At 38.7% G+C, this 26345-nt stretch overlaps 1 protein-coding gene across 4 annotated transcripts in view; it reads right to left on the bottom strand.

Moving 5' to 3' along the window:
- neil3 (nei-like DNA glycosylase 3) overlaps positions 1–26345 on the bottom strand; it is a 44027-nt gene that overhangs the window by 8673 nt on the left and 9009 nt on the right. For 3 of the 4 annotated variants that reach the window (XM_063049448.1, XM_063049450.1, XM_063049451.1), the window contains 7 exons: positions 25633–25767; positions 23185–23398; positions 21249–21323; positions 18623–18789; positions 12544–12716; positions 11439–11877; positions 7411–7585 (listed from right to left, as the gene is read on the bottom strand). In XM_063049448.1, coding sequence (XP_062905518.1) covers positions 7411–7585; positions 11439–11877; positions 12544–12716; positions 18623–18789; positions 21249–21323; positions 23185–23398; positions 25633–25767 — 1378 coding nt within the window. The remainder of the gene's footprint in view (positions 1–7410; positions 7586–11438; positions 11878–12543; positions 12717–18622; positions 18790–21248; positions 21324–23184; positions 23399–25632; positions 25768–26345) is intronic. The other variant, XM_063049449.1, reaches the window with a different exon arrangement.

Genomic DNA, 26345 nt, shown 5'->3' on the forward strand with positions numbered 1-26345 from the left:
ATAGGGTTGTTAGCTTCCACGGCTTCCCTGACGCCAATCATTCGTAAATTCTGCCGTCGCATTCTAGATTCCAAGTCAGAGTTTTTAAAAGTCAAAAAGTCAAGTTTCTTCTTCATTACATTAATTGTTTCTTCGACTTTCCCCATCTTAAGCTCACTTTGTTGCGCGGATTTTTGAAGACCAGATATAGCCGACTGATGTTCCGCAATACATGTTTGCATCTTATCAATTAAATCGGCAATTTTCTGGAACTTAGTTGAGATTTCCATATGAATCAGGTCTTTAACAAAGCCCATAATTTCTGTACGAATCATCTCCCTAACAGAGGTTGAAATTTCCCTCTGAATTAACTCCGATATAGCTTCCAAAGTCACCGGTGATTCAGTCGGAGGGAGATCCGTAGCTTTCGGTTTAACCGGAGGTTTACCATCCTTGCCGTCTTTCCCGTTCTTAGACATAGCAGATCTAAGTTCCATCCAATTGTCAGAGAATTCAGTTTAATTCAAAGTATTGTAAAAATTGATGCCTTAATAGTTAATTAAAGTATAGCTGACCATAGAGAGAAAAAACTCAGAGGTAATGGAGCGAGTCAAGAACGCGACTTCACTCCATGAGCGCTACCGGAAGTCTCCGACCTTTGTAACCTCAATAAACAAATTTCCCCCACACAAACAAAAAACACAGACTGTTCCTAATTAGGCCATGGATTAACAAACGATCATAAATCCTATTCCTAAGAATCCTGTTGAGTGGCCTGCCACTGTCTATTGTTTATGGAGTATACCCATTTTTCTTCTTGAATAATGAAACATTAGCTACCTACCAATGATTCTTTTTAATCTTTCATTGTCCCTGCAGGCTCTCCTAATTCCCTTCTAGATTTCTTTTCTAGTTTCTTTATAATCCTCAATGGCTCTTTGACCGTAGCTTCCTAAACATTATATACACTTCCTTTTTCCTCCTGACTAAATTTACCCCCTCACTTATCATCCAAAGTTCCTTTACTTTCTCATTCTTGTCCTTCCTTTTTACTGGAACATACGTACCCATTCTGTACTCTGCATATTTGGTCTTTAAAAAAAAACTTCGTCAGATGTGAAATTCTCCAGAAAAAGAGGTTCCCAATTAACTCTCCAGTTTCCTGCCCAACACTCTTATAATTTGCCCCACTAATACTCTCCCACTAGATCCATACTTATAAACAGGCATCTTAAAAGTTAACATAGAATAGTATAGCACAGTACAAGCCCTTTGACCCACAATGTTGTGCCCACCCTTAAACCCTGCCTCCCATATAACCCCCCACATTAAATTCCTCCAATTTAAGGAGTTGTGGTCACTGTGCCTGAAATGTTTTCCCAATTAAAGGTCAATCAGCTGGGCAGACTTGACTTGTGCTTTATTCCATTATCAATTCAAGAAGATTTTGTTAGGTGCATCCAGGAGGGTTAAATCAGTATGTAGATAGTTCAACTAAAGGAGGGATCATGTTGATTTTCCAGCCCAAAAATCTTTTTGTTTTCTTGATTATCTAAGAACTTTTGCAGAAACTGGTATCCAGTAGAATTCAAGAGCATCAGTACTGTATTTTACTGTTACAATATAACCCCAAAGACAGATGATCAGTTCAACAGTTGTTCACTAATGAGATGCACATTAATTTCTGGAATCTTCTTGGTAACCTCTGCAGTACATGTCTTAGTGAAACTGCGAACTTGAAAATTAATTAACCAGCCTACTTTGTTTCATTAATGTCCTGCAGAGAAGATCTACAGTCCTTAGTGGTCATACAAGTAAAGCCTGATGTACAGCCAAAGATTGTCAATAGATGATCTATCTCCTACTTCCAGATAACCCCTCATCACGTAAGCCAGTCTTCAGCTAATCTGATTTATTCCACAGGCAATAAGAAAAGGCTAAAAAACACTGGACAAGTCAAAAGCCACAGGACCCAAAAACATCCCAGTAGTTTTGGTGAAGTTCTATGCTCCAGAACTAAATAGACCTCTAATCAAAGCTATGCAGCTTCAGCCTTGGCATCTACCAAAGTTCAACATTGCCCAGGTATGTCCACTCACCAGAAACAGGACAAATTTCAGTCCAGCTAATTATTGCCCAATTAGCAACATGATGGATTCCATTATTGGCAGTGATATCTAACTCACCCATGATTTAATCACTGATGGCTAGTGTGAATTTTGCCAGGATCACTCAAGTCCAGATCTCTTCACAGCCTTGGTTCAAATACGTATCAAAGAGCTGAATTTCAGAGGTGAGGCACGTGTGATTGCCTCTAACTGGGAAGTTGAAGTTCTAGGCTAAGACCTTGCATAAAGACTAAACGTGGAGAATGAAGATAGCCAAAATATAGAGGACACAGGTACAGCTGAGACAGGCATCTGTTGGTGCTAGGTATACCAAGGAGGGATAAAGGATGATAGCAGAAGGAATCACCCTTTCTCTATGTGATTCCTTCCGCTATCAACCTTTATCCCTTCTTGGTATACCTATCACCTACTGATAGGCAAGTGTCACTCCACTAAGAGAGGAGGAAGGCAGCAGAAAGGAAATTATAGACAAGTTAGCCTGACCTCAGTGGTTGGGAAGATGTTAGAGTTAATTGTTAAGGATGAGGTGATGGAATACTTAGTGACACAGGACAAGACAGGACAAAGTCAGCATGGTTTCCTTAAGGGAAAATCCTACCTGATGAACCTGTTGAATTTCTTTGGGGAGATTACAAGTAGGATATGGATGTTGTATATTTGGACTTTCAGAAGGCCTTTGACAAGGTGCCACACTTGAGGCTGCTTACCAAGTTAAGAGCCCGTGGTGTTACAGGAAAGTTACAAATATGGTCAGAGCATTGGCTGATTGGAAGAACACAGCAAGTAGGAATAAAAGGATCCTTGCTGGTTGGCTGCCAGTGACTAGTGATGTTCCGCAGGGGTCAGTGTTGGGACCATTTCCTTTCGTGCTGTACATAAATAATTTAGATGAAACAGATGGCCTTGTTGCTAAGTTTGCAGATGATACAGAGATTGATGGAAGGGCAGGTAGTGTTCAGGAAACAGGTAGGACGCAGAAGGAGTTAGACAGATCGGGAGAAAGGGCAAGAAAGTGGCAAATGAAATATAATGCTGGAAAATGCATGGTCATGCACTTTGGTAGTAGAAATAAATGTGCGGACTATTTTCTAAATGGCAAAAAAAAAAATCCAAAAGTCTGAGATGCAAAGGGACTTGGGAGTCCTTGTGCAGAACACCCTAAAGGTTAACTTGCAGGTTGAGTCAGTGATGTGGAAGGCAAATACAATGTTAGCATTCATTTCAAGAAGTCTAGAATACAAGAGCAAGGATGTAATGCTGAGGTTTTATAAGGCACTGGTGAGGCCTCACCTTGAATATTGTGTACAGTTTGGGGCTCCTAGCTTAGAAGAGATGTGCTGGCATTGGAGAGGCTCCAGAGGAGAGTCACAAGGATGATTCCAGGAATTAAAGAGTTATCATATGAGGAACATTTGATGGCTGTGGGACTATACTTGCTGAAATTTAGAAGGATGAGGGGAGATCTCATTGAAACCTATCGAATGTTGAAAGGCCTAGACAGACTAGATGCGGAAAGGATGTTTCCCATGGTGGGAGCATCTAGGACAAGAGGGCACAGCCTCAGGATAGAGGGGCATTCATTCAAAACAGAGATGTGCAGAAATTTCTTTAGCCACAGGGTGGTGAATTTGTGGAATTTGTTGCCATGTATAGCTCGAGGCCAGGTCATTAGATGTATTTAAGGCAAAGACTGATAGGTTCTTGATTGGACCTGGCATCAAAGGTTATGGAGAGAAGGCTAGGAAATAGGGTTGAGGAGAAGAACAAAGGATTAGCCATCATTGAATGGCAGAGCAGACTTGATGGGCCAGATAGCCTAATTCTGCTCCCAGGTCTTATGGTCTACTGATCCCTGTGCAGTGGAGTTGAGACAGGCAGTTAGTTAGGTGGAAGCAGGCAAGGAAAAAAAAAAAGAGGTGGAACCAGGTTGGGAGGCGAAGGGGCGATTAGGTGGGTGAAGTGTATGGGGAATAAATTGATGGAACTAGGAGGAGGGGGATGAAAATGGGTAATGGGGGACCTGGCAGGTAGAAACATAGAAACATACAAAATAGGTGCAGGAGTAGGCCATTTGGTCCTTCGAGCCTGCACCGCCATTCAGTATGATCGTGGCTGATCATCCAACTCAGAACCCTGTACCAGCCTTCCCTCCATAACCCCTGATCCCTTTAACCACAAGGGCCATATCTAACACCCTCTTTAATATAGCCAATGAACTGGCCTCAACTGTTTCCTGTGGCAGAGAATTCCACAGATTCATCACTCTCTGTGTGAAGAAGTTTTTCCTCATCTCAGTCCTAAAAGGCTTCTCCTTAATCCTCAAACTGTGACCCTTCGTTCTGGACTTCCCCAACATCAGGAACAATCGTCCTGCATCTAGCCTCTCCAATCCCTTTAGGATTTTATACGTTTCAATAAGATCACCCCCTCAATCTTCTAAGTTCCAGAGAATGTAAGCCTAGTCGATCCAGTCTTTCATCATATGAAAGTCCTGCCATCCCAGGAATCAATCTGGTGACACACATCAAAGTTGCTGGTGAACGCAGCAGGCCAGGCAGCATCTCTAGGAAGAGGTACAGTCAATGCAGCAGGCCAGGCAGCATAACGATGAACCTTCTTTGTACTCCCTCTATGGCAAGGATGTCTTTCCTCAGATTAGGGGACCAAAACTGCACACAATACCCCAGGTGTGGTCTCACCAAGGCCTTGTGCAACTGCAGTAGTACCTCCCTGCTCTTGTATTCGAATCCTCTTGCTATGAATGCCAGCATACCATTCGCCTTTTTCACCGCCTGCTGTACCTGCATGCCCACTTTCAATGACTGGTGTATAATGACCCAGGTCTCGTTGCATCTGCACTTTTCCTAATCGGCCACCATTCAGATAATAATCTGTTTTCCTGTTTTTGCCACCAAAGTGGATAACCTCACATTTATCCACATTAAATTGCATCTGTCATGAATTTGCCCACTCCCCTAACCTATCCAAGTTACCCTGCATCCTCCTCACAGCTAACACTGCCGCCCAGCTTCGTGTCATCCGCAAACTTGGAGATGCTGCATTTAATTCCCTCATCCAAGTCATTAATATATATTGTAAACAACTGGGGTCCCAGCACTGAGACTTGCAGTACCCCACTAGTCACTGCCTGCCATTCTGAAAAGGTCCCGTTTATTCCCACTCTTTGCTTCCTGTCTGCCAACAAATTCTCTATTCACATCAATACCTTACCCCCAGTACCGTATGCTTTAAGCTTGCGCACTAATCTCTTGTGTGGGACCTTGTCAAAAGCCTTTTGAAAATCCAAATATACCACATCCACTGGTTCTCCCCTATCCACTCTACTAGTTACATCCTCAAAAAATTCTATGAGATTCGTCAGACATGATTTTCCTTTCACAAATCCATGCTGACTTTGTCTGATGACTTCACCACTTTCCAAATGTGCTGTTATCACATCTTTGATAACTGACTCTAGCATTTTCCCCACCACCGATGTTAGGCTAACCGGTCTATAATTCTCCGGTTTCTCTCTCCCTCCTTTTTTAAAAAGTGGGGTTACATTAGCCACCCTCCAATCCTCAGGAACTAGTCCAGAATCTAAAGAGTTTTGAAAAATTATCACTAATGCATCCACTATTTCTTGGGCTACTTCCTTAAGCACTCTGGGATGCAGACCATCTGGCCCTGGGGATTTATCTGCCTTTAATCCCTTCAATTTACCTAACACCACTTCCCTACTAACATGTACTTCCCTCAGTTCCTCCATCTCACTGGACCCTCTGTCCGCTACTATTTCCGGAAGATTACTTATGTCCTCCTTAGTGAAGACAGTACCAGAGTAGTTATTCAATTGGTCTGCCATGTCATTGCTCCCCATAATCAATTCACCTGTTTCTGTCTGTAAGGAACCTACATTTGTCTTAACCAGTCTTTTTTTTTTCACATATCTATAAAAGCTTTTACAGTCAGTTTTTATGTTCCCTGCCAATTTTCTCTCATAATCTTTTTTCCCTTTCCTAATTAAGCCCTTTGTCCTCCTCTGCTGGACTCTGAATTTCTCCCAGTCCTCAGGTGAGCCATTTTTTCTGGCTAATTTGTCTGCTTCTTCTTTGGAATTGATACTATCCCTAATTTCCCTTGTCAGCCACGGGTGCACTACCTTCCTTGATTTATTCTTTTGCCAAACTGGAATGAACAATTGTAGTTCATCCATGCGATCTTTAAATGCTTGCCATTGCATATCCACCGTCAACCCTTTAAGTGTCATTTGCCAGTCTATCTGAGCTAATTCATGTCTCATACCTTCAAAGTCACCCTTCTTTAAGTTCAGAACCTTTGTTTCCGAATTAACTATGTCACTCTCCATCTTAATGAAAAAATCCACCATATTATGGTCACTCTTACCCAAGGGGCCTCTCACGACAAGATGTGGTACATGGTGTGGAAAAGGGAAGAAAAATGGAAAGATCAGAGATGGGTTAGAAAGTGAGAAAGGGAGGAAAGTTTAACTTGAAAATTCTACATTATATTGGGTTATTAACTATCAAGGCAGAAGACAAGGTGTTGTTCTTTAAGCTTGTGTTTGGCCTCACCCTTGCAGTGGGAAAGGCGGAGGATAGATGGGTCAACGTGGGAATGGGAAGTGTTGAAGTGGCATGCAACTGGGAGATTGAGATATTCGTGACAGACAAAACACTGGTGCTTTGAAAATCAGTTGCCTAGTCTACACTGGGTCTCACTGATGAAGTAGAGACCACATTGGAAGCACTGAATGTTAGAGGAGGTGCATGGGAATCTTTGCCTCAACTTAAAATCTGTATAGGTCCTCAGATATTGTGAGGGATGAGTTGTTGGAGCAAGTAATGAACCTTCAGATTCCAGCATCTGCAGTCTCTTGTGTGTCTGTTATCACTTTGTCAAGGACAATTAGGTATAGGCAATAAATTCTGGGCTTCCAGGTAACAACCAAATACTGAAAATGAATACATATCTGGAAATACAAGACATTCAGTACACTTTGAAAATGGAGGTCTTGCTATTGTTATTGTGCAAACCGCTTCGGCCTTCATTCAATTCATCAACAGCAAGACCAGCAAAAAAAAACCCACCAGATATGTGTGAGGATTTGACTCAGCATTTTTGATAAGAGCACATGAATGCAAAAGTGAATAGTGACTGCAGATTTAATACACACCATAGCATAAGCAGTATATTTATGGTTATCAAATGATTAAACTGCCACAACACTTTCATGATAGCAGGTAATTTAGATTTCTTAGGAGTGCACAAGTATACGCACCTGAAAGTAGTTACACTGTTGAGCTTGAGCCATTGAGCAAGCATAGAATTGCCTCCCCTTGTTGTCACCTTCTTTTCTGACTACTCTCACTGTACAGGGATGACCGTGTTTTTGACAACATGGGATTTTAGGACTTGAAGCAGGACCATTACCACCATTGACATTATTAGAGTCCCTAGGAACAGAAGATTTTTTAAATATCAATTTACTTTTTAATCAAAACTATGAAATAAAGCTAGACCTAAGGAACTGTAGTGCCTGCATATCAACCAGCCAGTAGGACTGAAGAGCAAGAGATAATCACCATTTTGCAGCAAGAAGTTCCTGGATTACAAATGATTCCGAAGTGAAGTAGACTTACATATTTATAGGAGTAGAAATTTTATTGTTTTAGATTAGTAAATCAATAACAAAAACAGCAAAAAGCTTGCACCATTAGAACCTCAAATATGAACTTAAGTAATATGTAAGTAATCAATGACTACATATATCAAGAGATCAAAACATAGTAATCAAAAGCTGGAACTCAATTTTTATACACCAAGTGGCTCAGTGGCCAATGGACCTAGTAAGCAATCCTCTTTCTAAATCCCACTAATTGACAATAGATTGCCTGATATTTTGAAACCCATCAAGTTTTCTTGACCCATCAACACAAACTCAGATATATTATGCATAACACATCCACATCAACCTTCCATCCGCTAGATTTCACACTTGTTCAATACGTTTTTCTCCAGATTATCCAAGTCAAAATTCTTTTTTGATTTCTGCACAATGATATCAGATGCCCACACAAAAAGATGATCAGCTGTGCCTACAAATGTATATTTGTATGATGGAAGCTGTTAAGCAAACCTTTCCCAAATTAACCAACAGCAGCTTAAATTTTGAACTAATTTAACTTCATATTCCATGAAATACTTGGAACACTCCAAGATTGTGAAAATAAACTTATGTCAGTCAGTCAACCATAAAAGATCATCTATCCAACAATCCTATCAGAACAATCCATTTTAAGTGTATTTGAATACACTGCTATAACAATAGTACAATTGAGAATAATTGCTCTTAGCATAGAAAACAATAGGCTAATCCGCTCGTCTCCAATACACAATATGACCATGATCAAACATTCACATCAGCACTGTTGTTGTTTTCACTCCATATCCCATTAGCATTAGGAAATATATCTACCTCTTCCTTGAATGCATTTAAAAGACTTTGCCTCCATTGCTTTCCTTGACGGATTCTGCAAATTCCCAATCTCAGACAATGTTTCTACTACTTTCCGAGAGCACCTCACACTGTGTAAAGAAAAACTGCCTCATGAATCTCCTTTAAACATTCTATCTCTCACCTTAAAACTATACCCTAAAGTACGTGACCATTTCCACCCTTGTTAAAAGACTGTACATCTGCCCATTATAATTTTATGTACTTCTACACAAGGTCAGTCAGTCTTCAACACTCGAGAGAAAACAATCCAAGCACACACACACACACACAAAATGCTGGAGGAACTCAGTCGGCTATGCAGCATCTATGGAAAAGAATACAGTTAACATTTTGGGTCGAGACCCTTCAGCAGTACTGGAGAAAAAGAGATGAGGAGTCAGAGTTCGAGGGTGAAGTGAGGGGAGGGAGAAACACAAGGTGACAGGTGAAACTGGGAGGGAGGACTGAAGTAAAGAGATACAGGGCTGGAGAAGGGGGAATCTAATGGAAAAGGACAGAAGGCCATAGAAGAAAAAGGGAGAGACGCACCAAGAGGGAGAAATAATAAAAAGAGGAAGGCGATGGGCAGGTTAGAGGGAAAAGGGGATAGGGAATTGAGAGTGTGGGATGGTGTTCCTTTACCGGAAGTTTTGAGAAATCGACGTTCGTGCCATTGGGTTGGAGGCTATCCAGATGGACTATAAAATGTTGCTCCTCCAACTTGAGTGTAGTCTCATCGCAACAGGAGAGGAGGCCGTGGACTAACATGTCAGAATTGGAATGGGAAGTGGAATTAAAATTGATGGCCACTGGGAGATCTTGCTTTTTCTGACGGACTCCCAATCTACATCAGATCTCACCGATACACAAAATATACAGGAGGCCACACTGGGAGCACCAGGTACAATAGACGACCTCAACGGACTCACAGGTGAAGTGTCGTCTCACCTGGAAGAACTGTTTGGGGCCCTGAATGGTAGAAAGGTAGGACGTGTAGGGCCAGGTGTTGCACTTGTTCTGCTTGCAAGGTTAAGTGCCAGGAGGGAGATCAGTGGGGCGGAGGGAAAGATGTGGTGGTCCAACCTTGTAGCCAATTCTATTTCAGACAATATCCTGGTGAATCTCTTCTGCGCCCTCTCCTGAGCCTCCATATCCTTCCCATAAAGCTGCAACCAGACTGCAAACATAGCTTAACCAGAGCTTTACACAGCTGAAAGGCAGCTTCCTGACTTTTACGCAAATCATCTGTATCTATGTGCTTATGTTGCAATTTTCAGGGAATTATACACTTCCACCCAAGATCCATTCTGTACCAGTGCACCTTATGGTCCTGCTGTTTGCTGTTTAATTTCTTCTTATATTTGACCTATAAAAGTTCAACACCACACACTTCCCCAGATTGAAGTATCTGCCATTTCTCTACCCATACTATCAACAGGTGTATATCCTGCTGAATCTTTTGACAACCTTCCTAACTACCAATTTTTGTGCCCTCCTCAAACTCACTATCAGCCTAACTACATTTCTATCCAAATAATGTTAATATATTTTGAACACTGCTCTTTGTGGAAGACTACTGAGCAGGGAACTCCACCTAGAATAACATACCTCTACCATTGCCCTCTGTTTTCTATCACCAAATCAATTTTGAATCCAATCTATCAAGTCCCAATGGATCCATGTACCGTAATATTTGGATCAGCCTACCATGAGAGACCTTGTCAAAAGTTTCATTTAAATCTGTGTAGACAATATTCATTGGCCTATTCTTACCAATCACCTTTGTCATCCCTCAAGGAATTCAATCAAATTTGTAAAACATGACTTCCCCACACAAAGTCATGCTTAACTATTCCTAATACCCATTCTTTTCCAGTTGTAAGTACAAACGTTTGTAAATCCTAATCCCAAGAATCTTCACTAATAATGTCACTACCATTCATCATCCTTCAATGTCAGGCTTGTCTCTATTGACCTTTTCAATCATTCTGCCATGTCTTCATTTCAAATTATAATCTGGCTTGCTCCTAATGGGAATGGAGTTCACTAATCTTTTTCCTCAAGTATTAATAGATGCTTTTGTGTTTCTTTTTTAAATATTCTCCATAAACTCACTCAAGCTTACTTGCTCTCACTTGCTTAATTACTAACTGCTTCCAACTTTCAGGCTTGCTCCTCTTTGGATGTAATACTGCACCTAATATTCTTTGTACACCTAATGGTTGAGATTTCTTTCCCAACTTAATTATGTGCTAGGTATGAAGATTTCAGTGTTGTTGTACCACCACCACCACCCATTACCTAGTTTCTGATTCTACTACTTCACTCATCATCTTTTAAACTGTCATGTTCTAATAATTCTTTAAATATTCTGTCACCTGAATGCCAGCATGTAAAACACTAAATCCACAATTAGAACTACATCAACATCTATTTGTATAATACAAACCAATTACAATTTGTGAAAACTTTATTTTCCATAGAAGAAAAATTGCTTGCTATTTAAATTTTTAAGAGCTACTCAGAGGTCAATTAAGCAGTTCACTGACTAAGAACATTAAATGGATTTGCATTCCCCAAAAATAGGGTTGTGAAGTGATGAATGTAATAATGCATCAAGCGCATCATTCAGAGGAGCTTAAGACGATGAGTTATATTAGGAAAGATGGGATTGTCTTTCAAAAATTGCAAATATACTAAATACCATTCCATTTTTTTTTTAAAAAAAGCAATTAACTTTAATACTGACATTGCTACGATGCTTTCATGCACATAAGGTTTAACTTTAAAAGTTAGAATAATGGACATACCTGAAGACAGAAACTGCAGTATTTGTGTTGGAATCAAAAGAACTATGGTCCTTCTTCAGTCTTTTAGGAGGGTGAAAAAATAAACTTTGGTTGGTGTAACTAAATAACGTTGAGTTATTGGTTGGTTGATCGGCATAATTATTAAAGGGGCTTTTTATCAAAATGTTAGAGTTCAATGCACTTGCAGGACACTTCTTAACTAAGGCTGAAGAAGAAGGATCCCCATCTGTTAATAGTGGGTTCTCTTTCACTTCATTGTCTGCAGAGAAACAGAATGTAGGACTCTTTTGAGAACTCCTTTGTGACGTGAGAACCAGTGTAGTTGTGCCAAATGCTGCTTTCCGATTGAGCTTCCATTCTATGAGGGGTTTACCAAAACTATTACATTGGTACTTTATGAGATTAGTATCAAAACCAGACTTCTGAGGTGATGCTGCCTCTAAAAGTAGAAAACAGTTAATATTATTCAATATAATTAATTTGCAAAACCGCAATGAAGCTAGATTTTACTATTCCTACTTGATGTAAAACTTTAATTTTCTTATGGAGATTTTAAAATATTTTAATTGATTTAGCTGCCGTAGACCGCTTAACAAGCAGTCCAATGCAAGGTTTCTATTTGAAATGTCAACAGTGCCCCCCCCCCATGCCCACAGATGCTGCTCGAACCAGAGTTCCTCCAACAGATTGTTTATTGTTGTAGCAAGAAGCACTGCAAACTGAAAGTTCAGAGTCTCACCTGCTCAATAAAAATGTAATAACAGAAGTCATTTTCACGTTAAAAAAAATCTTTTCTCCCCAAACAATCGCTGAAACCAATGTTAAGACTATCATAATCTCTACAAACTATTATGGGTGAAATATTGAAATTGTCATTATCAGATAATCATTAATACTTCACTCTCCATATAAATAGTGCAACATAAAATCCAGCATGAAAACTATAATTGAAACTTCACTTGAAATTTCCAATAATGTTACATTCTTAGCAGTAAATCCTCTCTCTAAAAGCCACAGAATGGTAAGGCATTAAATAAATTTTACTGAAGTTAAATCAATAATAATGATTAAAATTGGTTTAGTCCACAATACAGCATGTACTTACTGACAAGTCTCTGCGTCAAACAGGCATCGCATGATTTGGACGATGGTGCATTTACTAAAGTGCAAAGTGGACATGTCCATTCCTCTTCTTCTTTCTTGGCAATGGTATCATCAATAGATTGATCTCGAGAGCCCTGGGTCCAACTAATCAGGCTATTCCGTTTAGGGAAATTACTGTTTAGAAATAGATATTCAAAATCCAAATAGTGCCATTGTTATTAAAATAAATCTGTTCTGAATAATATTGCCCACACCCCACCCCCATCACCTTATTGGAAAAATGTCAGAACAACAATTTTCTTTAACAAATGCAATGTGCTTAATGCATATACAAGAGACTTCAGATGTTAGTGACTGGAGCTGGAAGAACTTAGTGGGTTGAGCAGCATCTGTGGAAGAAAAGGAATTGTTGACATTTTGGTTCAAAACTTTGCATTAGCTTTGAGATTAGAGAAGCAAGATGGTCACTATAAGAAGGTCACTACAAGGACAGTAATGAGGCACTAATCCAAGGTGATTGCTGGATTGAGAGATGAAAAATGAAGAGTTTCAAAATGAAATTTCGACAGTTCCTTAACTCCCACTCAATGCTGCTCCACTAGCAGATTGTACTTAATGTATATTGGATTTACAGACAAAGCAATTAAAAAAGAGTTTAAAATAAAGATTTACATGTGTAATGGTCTGTGCTCCAGCCAAGATGATTTAATGAGGCTCTTCATACATCGAATTGAATCAGATTTAATATCACTGGCTTCTGTCGTGAATTTGTTGTTTTGCGATAGAAATATATATTGATAAAATATAAATTTAAAATATAAAATATAAGTATATATTAAAAAATAATTACTGCAAAAAGAGAGAAAAGTACTAGGGAAGTGTTCCTGAGTTCATTCTCCATTCAGAAATCTGATGGCTGAAGGGAAGAAACTATTTCTGAAATGCTGAGCGTGTGTCTTCAGATTCCTGCATCTCTTCCTTGATGGTAGCAATAAGAGGTTATCTCCTGGGTGATGGAAGTCCTTAACAATAGATGTCACCTTCTTGAGGCATAGTCTTTGAGGGTGTCTTGGATGGGGTGGGGGGGGGGGAGTGGCCATGGTGGGGCTGGCTGAGTTTAGAACTTCCTGCAGCTTTTTTCAGATCCTGTACAGTGGCCCCACCACATGAGACAGTGATGCAACTGGTTAGAAGGCTCCCCATAGTACACGTGTAGAAATTTGTCCGACAACATACCAATTCTCCTCAAACTCCTGATGAAATATAGCTGCTGTCATACCTTCTTTGTAATTCCACCAATACGTTCGACCCAGGATAGATCCACAGAGATGTTAACGACAGGAACTTGTTCACCCTTTCTGCTTCTGATCCCTTGATGAGGACTGTTCTGTGTTCTCTCGACTTACCCTTCCTTAACTCCACAATCAAATCCTTGGTCTTACTGATTTTGAGTGCAAGCCTGTTGTTGCAACAACACTCAACCAGCTGATCTATCTCACTCCCGTACACTTCCTCGTCGCCATCTGAAATTCTGCCAACAATAATTGTGGCAACAGCAAATTTATACTTGGTGTTTGAGCTGTGCCTAAGCATATGGTCACGGATTTAGAGAGAGTAGAGCAATGGGCTAAGCACACATGCTTGAGGTGTGCCAGTGTTGACTGTCAGCAAGGAGATGATATTTCTAATTGCAGACTATGCTCTCCAGGTGAGCAAGTCAAGGACCCATTGACAGAGCGAGGTTCAAGAGGACCAGCTTTTAGAGCTTTTTGATTAGAACTGAGGTTATGATTAGGTTGAATGCTGAGCTGTAGTCAATAAACAGCAGCCTGACTTAAGTTTTACTATTGTCCAGGTGATTGAAGGTCAAGTGGGAAGCCAGTGAGAATGCATCCACTGTAGACCAACTGTGGCGATAGGCAAATTGCGGTGGGTCCAGGTCCTTGCAAGAGTTGATTCTAATCAGGACCAACTTCTCAAAGCACTTCATCACAGTAGATGTGAGTGCCACTGGGTGATTGTTCTTGAGGCAGCTCACCCATCTCTTTTTGGACACTGGTAAGATTGTCACCCTTTTGAAGCAGGTGAGAACCTCCAATTGCAGCAGTGAGCGATTGAAGATGTCCTTCAACACTCCCGCCAGCTGGTTGGCACAGGTTTTCAGAACCCTACGAGGTACAAAGGTAATGCCTTGCGAGGGTTCACCCTCTTGTAAGATGCTGTAACATCAGCTTCTGAGATAAATCACGTCGATCTCCGAGACAAAGACAGAGAATGGGAAGAGGAAACTATGAGAACTTTCCATCTTTCCGAATGACTACAGTTGTAATTGTCAAGAAACCAAATAGCATTCAGGAAAGTCATTTTGAATGGTAAGACCATTCACCAGCCCTAAAGGGAATTGACAGATTGATGTTGAAATGTTTTCACCAATGGAAAAGTCACAAACAAAGGGGAAGTAACTAAAACTATGGGGCTTGTCATTTAAAAATAGAAGTGTGTAGAAATTTCTTCTTTTAGAGGAGAATGAACATCTGGAATTCTAAGACCTTTGGGGTGGCGGAGTCCAGATCAATCGATATACAGTATATAGAGTGGAGATTGAAATACCTTTGAGAGTTTAAGGGATAAAGGGTTACAAGGAACTCACATAAAATGAAAGTGGAGTTCTTACTTCAGTGGTTGGTAAGTGGATGGAGAAGATCCTGAGATGCAGGATTTATGAACGTTTGGAGGCATAATATGATGAGGAACAGTAAGCATGGCTTTGTCAAAGGCAGGCTGTGCCTTACAAGCCTAATTGAATTTTTTTTGAGGATGTGACTTAACACATTGATGAAGGTAGACCAGATGGTATGTATATGAATTTCAGAAAGGCATTTGACAAGGTACCCCATGCAAGGCTTCTTGAGAAAGTAAGGAAGCATGGGATCCAAGAGAATATTACTTTGTGGATCCAGAACTGGCTTGCCCACAGAAGGCAAAGAGTGGTTCTAGACAGGTCATATTTGGCATGGAGGTCGGTGACCAGTGGTGTGCCTCAGGGATCTGTTCTGGAACCCCTACTCTTCGTGATTTTTATAAATGACCTGGATGAGGAAGTGGAGGGATGGGTTAGTAAATTTGCTGGTGACACAAAGGTTGGAGGTGTTGTGAATAGTGTGGAGGGCTGTCAGAGGTTACAGCGAGACATTGATAGTATGCAAAACTGGGCCGAAAAGTGGCAGGTGGAGTTCAACTCAGATAAGTGTGAAGTGGTTAATTTTGGTAGGTCAAATATGATGACAGAATTTAGTATTAATGGCAAGACTCTTGACAGTGTGGAGGATCAGAGGGATCTTGGGGTCCAAGTCGGTAGGACACTCGAAGCTGCTGTGCAGGTTGACTCTGTGGTTAAGAAAGTATACTATGCATTGACCTCCATTAATCGTGGGAATGAGTTTAGGAGCTGAGAGGTAATGTTGCAGCTATATAGGACCCTGATCAGACCACATTTGAAGTACTGTGCTCAGTTCTGGTCGCCTCACTATAGGAAAGATATGGAAACCATAGAAAGGGTGCAGTGGGGGTTTACAAGGATGTTGCCTGGATTGGGGAGCATGCCTTATGAGAATAGGTTGAATGAACTCAGCCATTTTTCCTTGGAGCGACGGAGGATGAGAGGTGACCTGATAGAGCTGTACAAGATAATGAGATGCAGTGATCATGTGGATAGTCAGAAGCTTTTTCCCCAGGGCTGAAATGGCTAGCATGAGAGGGCACAGTTTTAAGGTGCTTGGAAGTAGATACAGAGGACATGTCAGGGGTAAGTTTTTATTTTATTAAACACAGAGAGTAGTGAGTGCATGGAATGGGCTGCCAGTGACAGTGGTGGAGGCGGACACGATAGGGTCTTTTAAGAGACTCCTGGACAGGTACATGGAGCTCAGAAAAATAGAGGGCTATGGGTAATCCTAGGTAATTTCTAAGGTAAGGCCATGTTTGGCACAGCTTTGTGGGCCGAAGGACCTATATTGTTCTGTAGGTTTTCTATGTTTCTATGGAGACCTGTGTAGATCAACCATAATCACATTGAACGGCAGACCAAGTTTCAGGGGCTTGGTGTCCTACTCCTATTTTCTTGTGACTTCAACACTTAGACAAACCATAAATTACTATCAGAAAGCACCAAGATAAATGCTCCATAGAGTATTGCCCCTCAAAACCAAGCATAAATTTAAGGACTATGCAGGATGGGAAATATCTAGATGAAAAACAAGTCAAAGCAATTAATCTCAACACTATGACATATCTTTTGCTACTGGATGTACTACAGCAACACACCCAGGCCTCTTCAATACCATCTTTTCTTCAAAGTCAAAAGGAACCAGGGGCTAATTTGCCAGTTCTCCTTCAATGTTCACACCATCACGACTTAGATTTACATAAGTATGGGGTCAAATTATACAACTCCTTCACAGAGGGAATGTTTTCATCAGATGGACAGCAGTGATTTAGAACCTTCCTAAAGTAAGCTCAGGAATGATGTATTGATCATGTCACAACTAGAAAATGAAACCAAAAATACACACAGCACTCGATCCTATGGCTCAATATCGTTCAACACCAAGATTAAAAAAAAATAGCTATGAGGAATTTGAGAGGGAAAGTGGGGGTTGGGGAAGCAATTGACAAAGACCAGAAGATGATTAGGTCAGACTTCGGGTAACTGATTCCTCAGGTGTATCATAATCACATTTTTAGTTCAGGAAATGAGACTTGCAACACTCAGACCAACCACAAACCACCAAGATAAATGCTCAATAACGTCAGGCCTTTTTCCTCAGATCTACGCCCACAACACTGTAAGACTAAGTGTGACAGGAAACATCTAGCATAAACAAGGTAAGTCAATGCAGCAAAGTGTGTACCACAAATAAGGACGGAAACGAGTTTGAAAACCATTACACAACTTAGTTTTTTTTAAATGTTCATCTTTGGCATCTGGACATCATTGGACTATGTCCACCAATTGCTGTCCATCTATTATTTTTGTTGGGATAGTGATGGTGAGCTGTATCGCTGCATTATCTCAGGTGAAGGTCTCCCACAATGTTATTCAGAAAGGGAATTCTAGGATTCAGGTCCAGAAAATTATGAAGAACAGTGAAATATAATTCAAGACCAAGATAGTACAGATTTTCCCAGTTGTCTGTTGTCCTTGCCTTTATTGGTGATAGAGGTACAGTAAAGGTTTGGGAGATGCTGTCAAACTAGCCTGGACAGGTAACTGCAGTGAACCTTCTATACAGTTCACATGGCAGCCATAGTACAGTAATGCTGGAGGGAATGAACATTTAAGGCAGTTTGATGGGGTTTCAATTAAGTGGTCCATTTTATCATGGGATGTCTCAGACTTCTTGAGTTATTGGCACAGAACTCAACCAGGTAAGTGGATAGTATTCGATCATGCACTTGACTTGAGCCTTGTATAAGGTAGAGCGACCTTAGGGTGTCACTTGCTACAGGATACCCAAACTCTGACTTGTTCTTACTGCTTTCCTAATAAGAGGTTGATGCTCTGCTCACTAGTAACCCCCTCAAATATTGATGGATGGACTCAGTCATGATAATACCTTTGAGTGTCAAGACAAAGTTGTTATATTTTTTTTGAAGTTGATGATTATTGCCTGGCACTTTGGTAGAGCCATTGCTGTAGAGGCTTATGCTTGAATGTTGTCCAAGTCATGCAGTATGCAGGCATGGACAGATAGATCTGTTGAGGAGATGTGAATAGAATGGAACATTATGCAACATCAGCAAACATCCTCACTTCTCATCTTATACTGAAAGAAAAAATATTGATGAAGCAAATGGAGGGATGCTAAATCAAAAGATTGCTTTGGGGTTTGTAAATTCAAAATCCCATGTGAAAAATAAGTTTGCAATAAAATTTAAGTCATCCCAAGTTAAAATAAAAGTTGTACCTCAGAATTAAATTGATGAAAGAATATTTAAAAAAACATAAAATCACATCAGCCCAGTTCAGCTCTCAGTCTGGTAAAAGTTGTATTTTACTACAAAATATATATTTTCAATACCCATTGTTAACTTGGCTGGGATCTTCCGTCTGACAGTGCGAGCAGAAATATGTCATTCGATTATTCTCACCAAGGCGGCAGACAATAATTTTACCATTGCACTGTCTGCACGTGGAACGCTTGTAAACTCTGAAGTGTTTATACAAGGCAGACCCAATCTTCTGACACTAAAATAACAGAAAATGAAATAAACCATAACAGAAGATTGGTCAGACTGATTGAGAGAAACAAACATCTTCCAATGTTTAAAATAAGAGCTCAAATTGTGCCAATAACTTGCAGATTTCTGGTTTGTCCCTCAATAGTTGTCCTGGCGCCAAAGAGAAAATTTTGATACCATGTGGAAAAGTTGGGACTTCAGACAGGAAGTAAATGTTAAGACTAAAACTGACAAGAGCATTAATTAAACTTTTACTCTAATATAAACATAATAAACCACTAATAATTGTAAAAGGAAATCCAAAAATTAAGAATGATAATCCTTGTTTCCTGAATATAGATCATTTCTCTGCATTGTACCTGGCACTTAACTAACAGCACCACTCCTCCTTTTCAATTTTCTTTGCAGTCTTTTTCCAATCTGCACTATAGTTTCATACAATAACAATTTAGCCAAGTTGACTCCAATCAATATATTTTTCAATCTTACCATGTTTGCTTGAATTTAAAAACATGATTTTTTGAGTTTCTCTTTGCCCTCTCAAATCAAAACAGCTTGTTGTTCATTTTAACCAATTAAGTTCAAGAATGGTGGGGCAGGATTGTAGTCTAGCAGTTAGCATAATGCTCTTAACAAAGCCAGTAATCCAGGTTCAATTCCACTGCTGTCTACAAGTAGGAGTTTGTACCTTCTCCCCATGACCACATGGGTTTCCGCATCATGCCCTTGTTCCCACCACCCTCCACATCCAAAGAGATACAGGTTAGCAGGTTAAGTGGTCACATTAGTGTAACTGGGCAGTGGGGACTCATTGAGCCGGAATGGCCTGTTAGCATACTGCATCTCCAAATATTTAAAAAAAATCACATGTTCCATTTAAATTTGTATCCGCTCATTGTTTTTCCAGAGTCTGAACAAGATATCCCAAGCTAAATAGCCAACTCTGAGTTGCCCTAATGTTTAGTGATCAACAAACCTTCCTTACCTTTGCTTTAACTTGTTAATATGCAAAGATCTTCTTTAGCAAACTTTTAACTGAATTGATAATTAGTTTATTTTCACATTTACCCATGTACAGTAAAAAAAAATGTTTGCATGCATTCCACAGAGATCATTCCATATACAAGTACATTGATGTAGCACAAAAGGTGAAAAACACAATACAGAAAGTGTTAGTTACAAAGAAAGTATGGTGCAGGTAGACAAATAAAGTGCAAGGGCCATTTATGGAGGTAGATTGAAAGATCAAGAACTCATCTTTGGAGTACGAGATATCCGTCAAAGATTCTAATATACAACAGGATAGAAGCTGATCTTAAGCCTGGTGGTACACGTTCAATGGCTTTTGCAAATTTTAATGCATTGTTTTTGTATCAGTATAGGACATATTTAAAAAGCCTTTCATAATCCTTGCTTAAATAAGATTATCATCAGTTTAAAGCTATGAAAACTGCTTGAAGTTTTTAAATAAGTGAAGCAGGAGTGTTCATTTGAAACTTTGAGTTCCAAACTTTGGAAGGAACTTTGAATGTGGTTAGAAATTTAATGCTGCAAGGACAAGATCTTGAAGAAAACTAAAGAAAAAGACGAAGGACACATTCAGATATTATTTCTATACATGCATTATGCGTATAGTTTTATCTCAGGAATTGGTGGCTTTTTCAAAAGACAAAAGGAAAAACACTAACTACAGCACTGCACTGAATTGAAAAGAGCTAAAGATGATGAGCCCGCACAGAGCTTTGTCTGAATGGTAGAAGATGGCACTGAGGCACACGTTGGGATTTTTTTTCTAAAAAAGCAGACAAGCAAAATACGCATGTCCAGTGCAAGATCAAATTGTATTATATTAATAATGGTTCTGAAGTCATAAATCACATGATGGTTTCAGAGAAAATATTGCTTTTTTATTAAAGCAGAAGTACAACCATTATCTGCCAGTTTGTATCCCTTCTCCTCCCTCCATCTGGCTTCTGTCTCCTTCCTTGCCAGTCCTGATGAATAAACATCGGCTGTTTATTCCCCTCCATCGATACTGCCTGACTTGCTGAGTTCCTCCAGAATTTTGTGTGTTACCTCATAACAATAACAGTTTTGATTTCACTAAACTCAACCATTTCTGGAATATTAGAGCAGTAATGCTGTTCAAGGGGAAAAAAAGTGAACAAAAATGACCAAATCTCTACTTCTATTTTATTCTGGAAATCTAATTAATGATTGTTTTTAAAAATATAAAGCACTAGTGTACTTTAATACCAAAAAAGTTTTTGTTAAAATAATTTATATGCAGTGTATAATTTTAAAATGGTGCATTTTGATCCAAATTCTCTGGCAAATGTATAGAAAGCTCTAACTGTGAACCATCCCTCATCTTCTACACTAAGTGCTCAACTATGGAACTACATATTATACCCTTTTCAAATAATTAGAAAACAATATAATTTCTTGAAATATACATACTCTTACCTTACAAAAGAGAATTGTGAAGTCTCGAACTACTCTTACAAGGTGACGTATTTGCTCAGCTGATAACTGACAAATCTGCAAGAAAGAACAATCATCCCAGTTAATGATTTACTTAATAAAGTCCAAATATTTCATGTTAAACTTATTAGAAACCACTAAATGGCATTACAATTTAAGTTTTTTTTAAAATAATACCTGGTAATAACTAAACAGTTCAACTTAAAGTGCAATTGATAGCCATAGAAATGACATAAAAAGTCAGTTGGTGAAGTAAAAGAAAAAGTCATCTTGTACTTGGACATCCATTCTCCATTCTGCTCAAATCCACTTTATTTAAAAAGATGAACAATGGACACTTTGGCTACAAAATTCTCCCTTTTAGCTGCTAATGAAATGCTATTATTTAAGTACTTACAATTCTTGCTTAATTAAAAAACTATTCCATCTTTTTCACTTACAATAACCAGGGTGTCATCAGAAGTAAGAAGTCCTCACACTCTCCCACCTTCAATCATTTTGATACTTTCCTAGGTCAAATCAGCTCACACAGATGGTCTGGCATCTGTTCTACCACTGTGGAATTTCCCTTCAAAAGGTGTACACTAGTTATTAAGCTGTGGTCACAGACCCGATTATTAGTCCTTCTAGTAATTCCTTCTGAAGAAACTGTGGTAATTAATAGTAGACAGCACAAAGATGCTTCGCTCTTGCATCATCTCAAATTAGTACAGTGTAAACAAGATGCTGTACCATTTTAGAGTCCTTGCACAGCCTTAAAACAAAAATTGCACAAGAAATAGAAATAACAATCTTCTGTTGAAATGTAAAATTTAACAGGGGTCACAATAAATCAGTACAAGAAAGATTCTGAAGCACTGAATAATTGGTGCCAGGGACCAATTCTAATGGACGAGAAGTCATACTAAAATATCAGTATTTGATTCTATTTTTATACAGTAAATCAAAATAACTTATTCACTGTTTATTGATTTTATAACTATATACACTCCATTCAATAACCATCAATTCAACATCAGTTGTATAGCTTTAGACCTGTTAGAAATTAATCCAATTCTGTATTTCTCACACCAAATGGAAAATACCTCTCATTTTAATCCATTCACATTCTAAATATAGTATTGAGGCACAGTAAAAAAAAAACAAGCCAAAAGATATGAGGAAAGGAAGTTATGGTAGGGGAAACTTGAATAAATAGTAAAATAGTATAAATAGGATAATAGGAAAATTAAAGATTCGTCACAAATGCAACTGGAAATCTGAAAACTAAAATAATTTGAACAATCAGTAGATCAGGCAGCACCTTTACAGAGAACAACAATGCTGTTAAAAGTCCCACCATTAATTGCATACAGTACTTTCCCCCTTATATTTGACCTCCCAACATGCAACACTTCACAATGTTCAGATTAAACTCCATTTCTCTGCCCATATCTGCAACCTGCCGTATTCTTTGATAGCCCTCTATGCTGTCCACAACTCCATCTGTCTTGTTTGCAAACTTACTAAATCACCTGTTCACATTTTCCACCAAGTAATTAATATATATTTATTTATTGGCAGACTCGATGAGCCAAAGGACCTGTTCCTGTGTTGTAATGCTCTATAATTTTATGACTCATAGCTCCTATCTCTGCAGAACATCACGGATCATGGACCTCCAGCGAGAATATCACCCTTGCACCATGATCCTCTGTCATTTCCAAGTCTTTGTGGATAGCATGCATTTTTATTATGTCGATCAGCCTACCATGAGGGTCCTGGTCAAATGGCTCACTTTCTTCCTTAGACAGCTAGACTGAGCTGAGGTGAAAGTACAGTGTGTTCGTAAGAACTTTCAACAGAATCAGGAGGGAAATTGGACTAGGAGTAAATAATAAAAAGTAAGAAAATGGAATCTGCTACACAAGGATTTTACCTTTATAGCAGGATGAAGGCAACTGTCAAATATTGATTCATTTTTGATGATGTTTCCCACTCCCGGCAGCACAGCCTGGTCCAACAGAACGTCACATATCATGCGGGCACCATGTCGCTTTAGCTCTTCCTCAGCTCGGGAAAAACTAAATTTTACTGAGCAAATATCCAGTTCTTCCATCATTTTTACTTTCTCCTCACATTCTGAAGTACTCCTAGCAGGTAATACAAAAATATTCCTATTATGTTGAAAATGTTTATTATGAAGCATTCAACTTACAAAATTTCAAAACTCAGCTAGGCAGCAATGCTTTTGTTTTAATTGTAAAGTTTGTCTGACCCTCCGAGAAGAAACTTATTTGAACCAGTCAAGTTATCAGAGAAACTGGATATGACTTTAAGGAAAACACATAATTTGGTTGCAACTAATGCTGTAATTCTCAATATTCAGATTAAAAGCAGAAATATAACAGCAGTAATGTTCAAAATTCTCTTCACATTTATTTTTATAACCATTTTTTATTTTTATCCAAAGACTATGTACTCCAAACCATTTCCTAATAAAATTCTCTTCCAATTAGCAAACATTCACTTAAAGAAGTGTATAAGAAAGGGCTTTATTTCATTTCAGTTGTTACGTAACAAATATTTTCAACATAGCAACATAAAGAACATATTTGGAAAACGTATAAAATACAGATTCATGAAAAGCACCAACATTTAACCTGGTTGATGGGAACGAATGTGAAATAAATTAGTTGAAATGGGTGAAAAAAAAGACAACTGGGAACTTCCATCTGGCAACAATAGTCACTGGATGAATGAACAAGTAAGTTTCAATTTGGACATTTCAGCTGGTCAAAAAAAGGAAGTTTAATTTACTGCATCTTAAGTGGGAGAGGACGGACTCATTTCTGACTTATTACGCTGGGCAAATGCTATCCTCCACAAAAGTTAACTGCCTGCTGCGCAAGTTAGTGCATAACCAAGGGTTCTCTAGGAACCTAACCCACCCCACCCTGCCCTCGTTAATGGGGAGAGATTTGTATCAGCTTTCAAAAACTTAATTAATCTAAGGTGCAAGGCAACAAAAATAGCCTTTGATAATAAATGACAACGTGATTTTTGCAAGCTTTGAGATATGCAAATTGTTAAGACAAAGATAGTATATAGTAATTTCAATTTTGAAAAGCAAATTTTAAAACTGAATCTTACAAAGATCATTAATTTTATGGAATTAATGACAATATCCAGGCCAGATACCATGCAGCATTGAAAAAAATACTGTGTTGTCAGTTTTCTTAAATATCAGATGTTCAAATAGTTACAACTTTTTTGGAACACTTTCAAAAAAAAAGTAGGTTTCCAAACAAATAGTCCTTAACCAACACCTAAAAGCAACTTAACTGAATACCCATGACATTTCTATTTATGCAATACAGTGGATTCCAGTCAATTGGGCTACATCACAAACAGTACATTTTGGCCCAATTAAGCAGATGTCCCAATTAGCCAGTCTCATTGATATAATTATAAAGGCATAAAAAGACAAACTACCATTTAACTGAGTTACAAATAATGAATTTAAATGAAATGCAGAACAAATTAGAAGATTACGAATACTGTGTGGTATAAAACTGTGTATTGGTTTCTAATAGTTATCAACAGACAAATTCATCCAGTTACGCTGCCATGACTGTTGATTGACTGTAAATGAACAAAATCAATGCAGATAATGGACTGTCTTCGTAGTGCCCTTCCAGTGCAGATAATGGACTGCTTTTGACAATTGAGTCTTCCAAATATTCATTTTTATTGTAACATACAAGATGATTGCCAATATCTTCAAATACTTTGTAGTTCTACTTGTTGAAGTAGTGAAATAGTTTCATTTTTCACTCCTGGCCGTTTCTGGCATCTCCAAGCCTGAATATTTGAAACTGCAGTGCGCAAAACAGTTTTGAATTGTCTTGCTGCTTATTTCTCACCAACTATCAGTGAAAATCACTGCTTTTTGAACACAAACATATGTAACTGATGCCATTTCATAACTGTTCACTCTAAGCACGGTACAGTGTCTAACAGCCACGTAGGTGCACACGACTGATATTAGTTAGAAACTGTTTGGCAAGTCTCCAGTCCAATTAAACGGGATAGTGTCCCAAATAAACAAAGGGAATCTCAGATATTTTCTCAATTAGTTTTCAGTCTTTAAACGTTGTTCCAGATAAGCAGCTGCCCTGATTAACCAATGTTCCAATTGACTAAATAGCTTCAAAATGTGCATTATGTACACAGTAAATGTAATTCTATTTTTAAGTTTTAACTAATCTGGAAATGACATATGAAACTCACTTCTATCAGCGATCAATGCAAAATAGATTATCATGAGCAAAATCTAAAAGCATGAAAATAAACGTAAACACAAATCTTATACCCAATAACTTACCTGATATCGAACGTAGACTCAAAGAAACAAATAAAATCACTGGTTAGCTGAATCTCCAAGACTGCTGGGGCTCGACTGCTGTGTTTTCTCTCAGATGAATTGATCCGCATTGAACCATTCATTCCAAAATGTATCCTGCAATGATATATAATTGATACTTCAAATCAAGAATGCACCAGATATCTTCTTGCATATTATATATGAGTTTTAAAATCAAATATAAAGTACTTGTCAATCACTAAGCAAACGGTGCTCTCTTCAATATAAAATGTTTAGTTTTCAACAGAACACTACATGGATTATTAGATTTATAGATCTTGTCCTCTTGCCTTGTCCCACCCAGCCCAGCACTTGAATGTAGTTACTGCCACTGAGCAAAGACTGATGTCCGATTCTCAATTAGTTGAAAGTTGAACGCACGCCAATTGAGTATTCCTGTATTTCAGAAATCTAAAACAGCATTTGACGTCTGAAGCACAAAAAAAGACAAAGCTTATTCTAAAAGTTCACATTGAATGAGTCATAACGCTAAACATTGAACAATACCCAAACAAAAATAGATGTGGGAAAACTCAGGCAAAATCTTTGGAAAGATTCTTTCTTTCTCAGTTCCGATGGGAAAAAAGTTAGTCAAACTAACAGAGAAAATGGGCAGAAGGTGATGGTGGAAGAAAGGGAATTTCGTCTGAAGGATGAAAATCTAAGAGAAATTC

This window comes from Mobula hypostoma, chromosome 5, assembly GCF_963921235.1.
Source record: "Mobula hypostoma chromosome 5, sMobHyp1.1, whole genome shotgun sequence".
In the NCBI taxonomy this organism is placed as follows: domain Eukaryota; kingdom Metazoa; phylum Chordata; class Chondrichthyes; order Myliobatiformes; family Myliobatidae; genus Mobula; species Mobula hypostoma.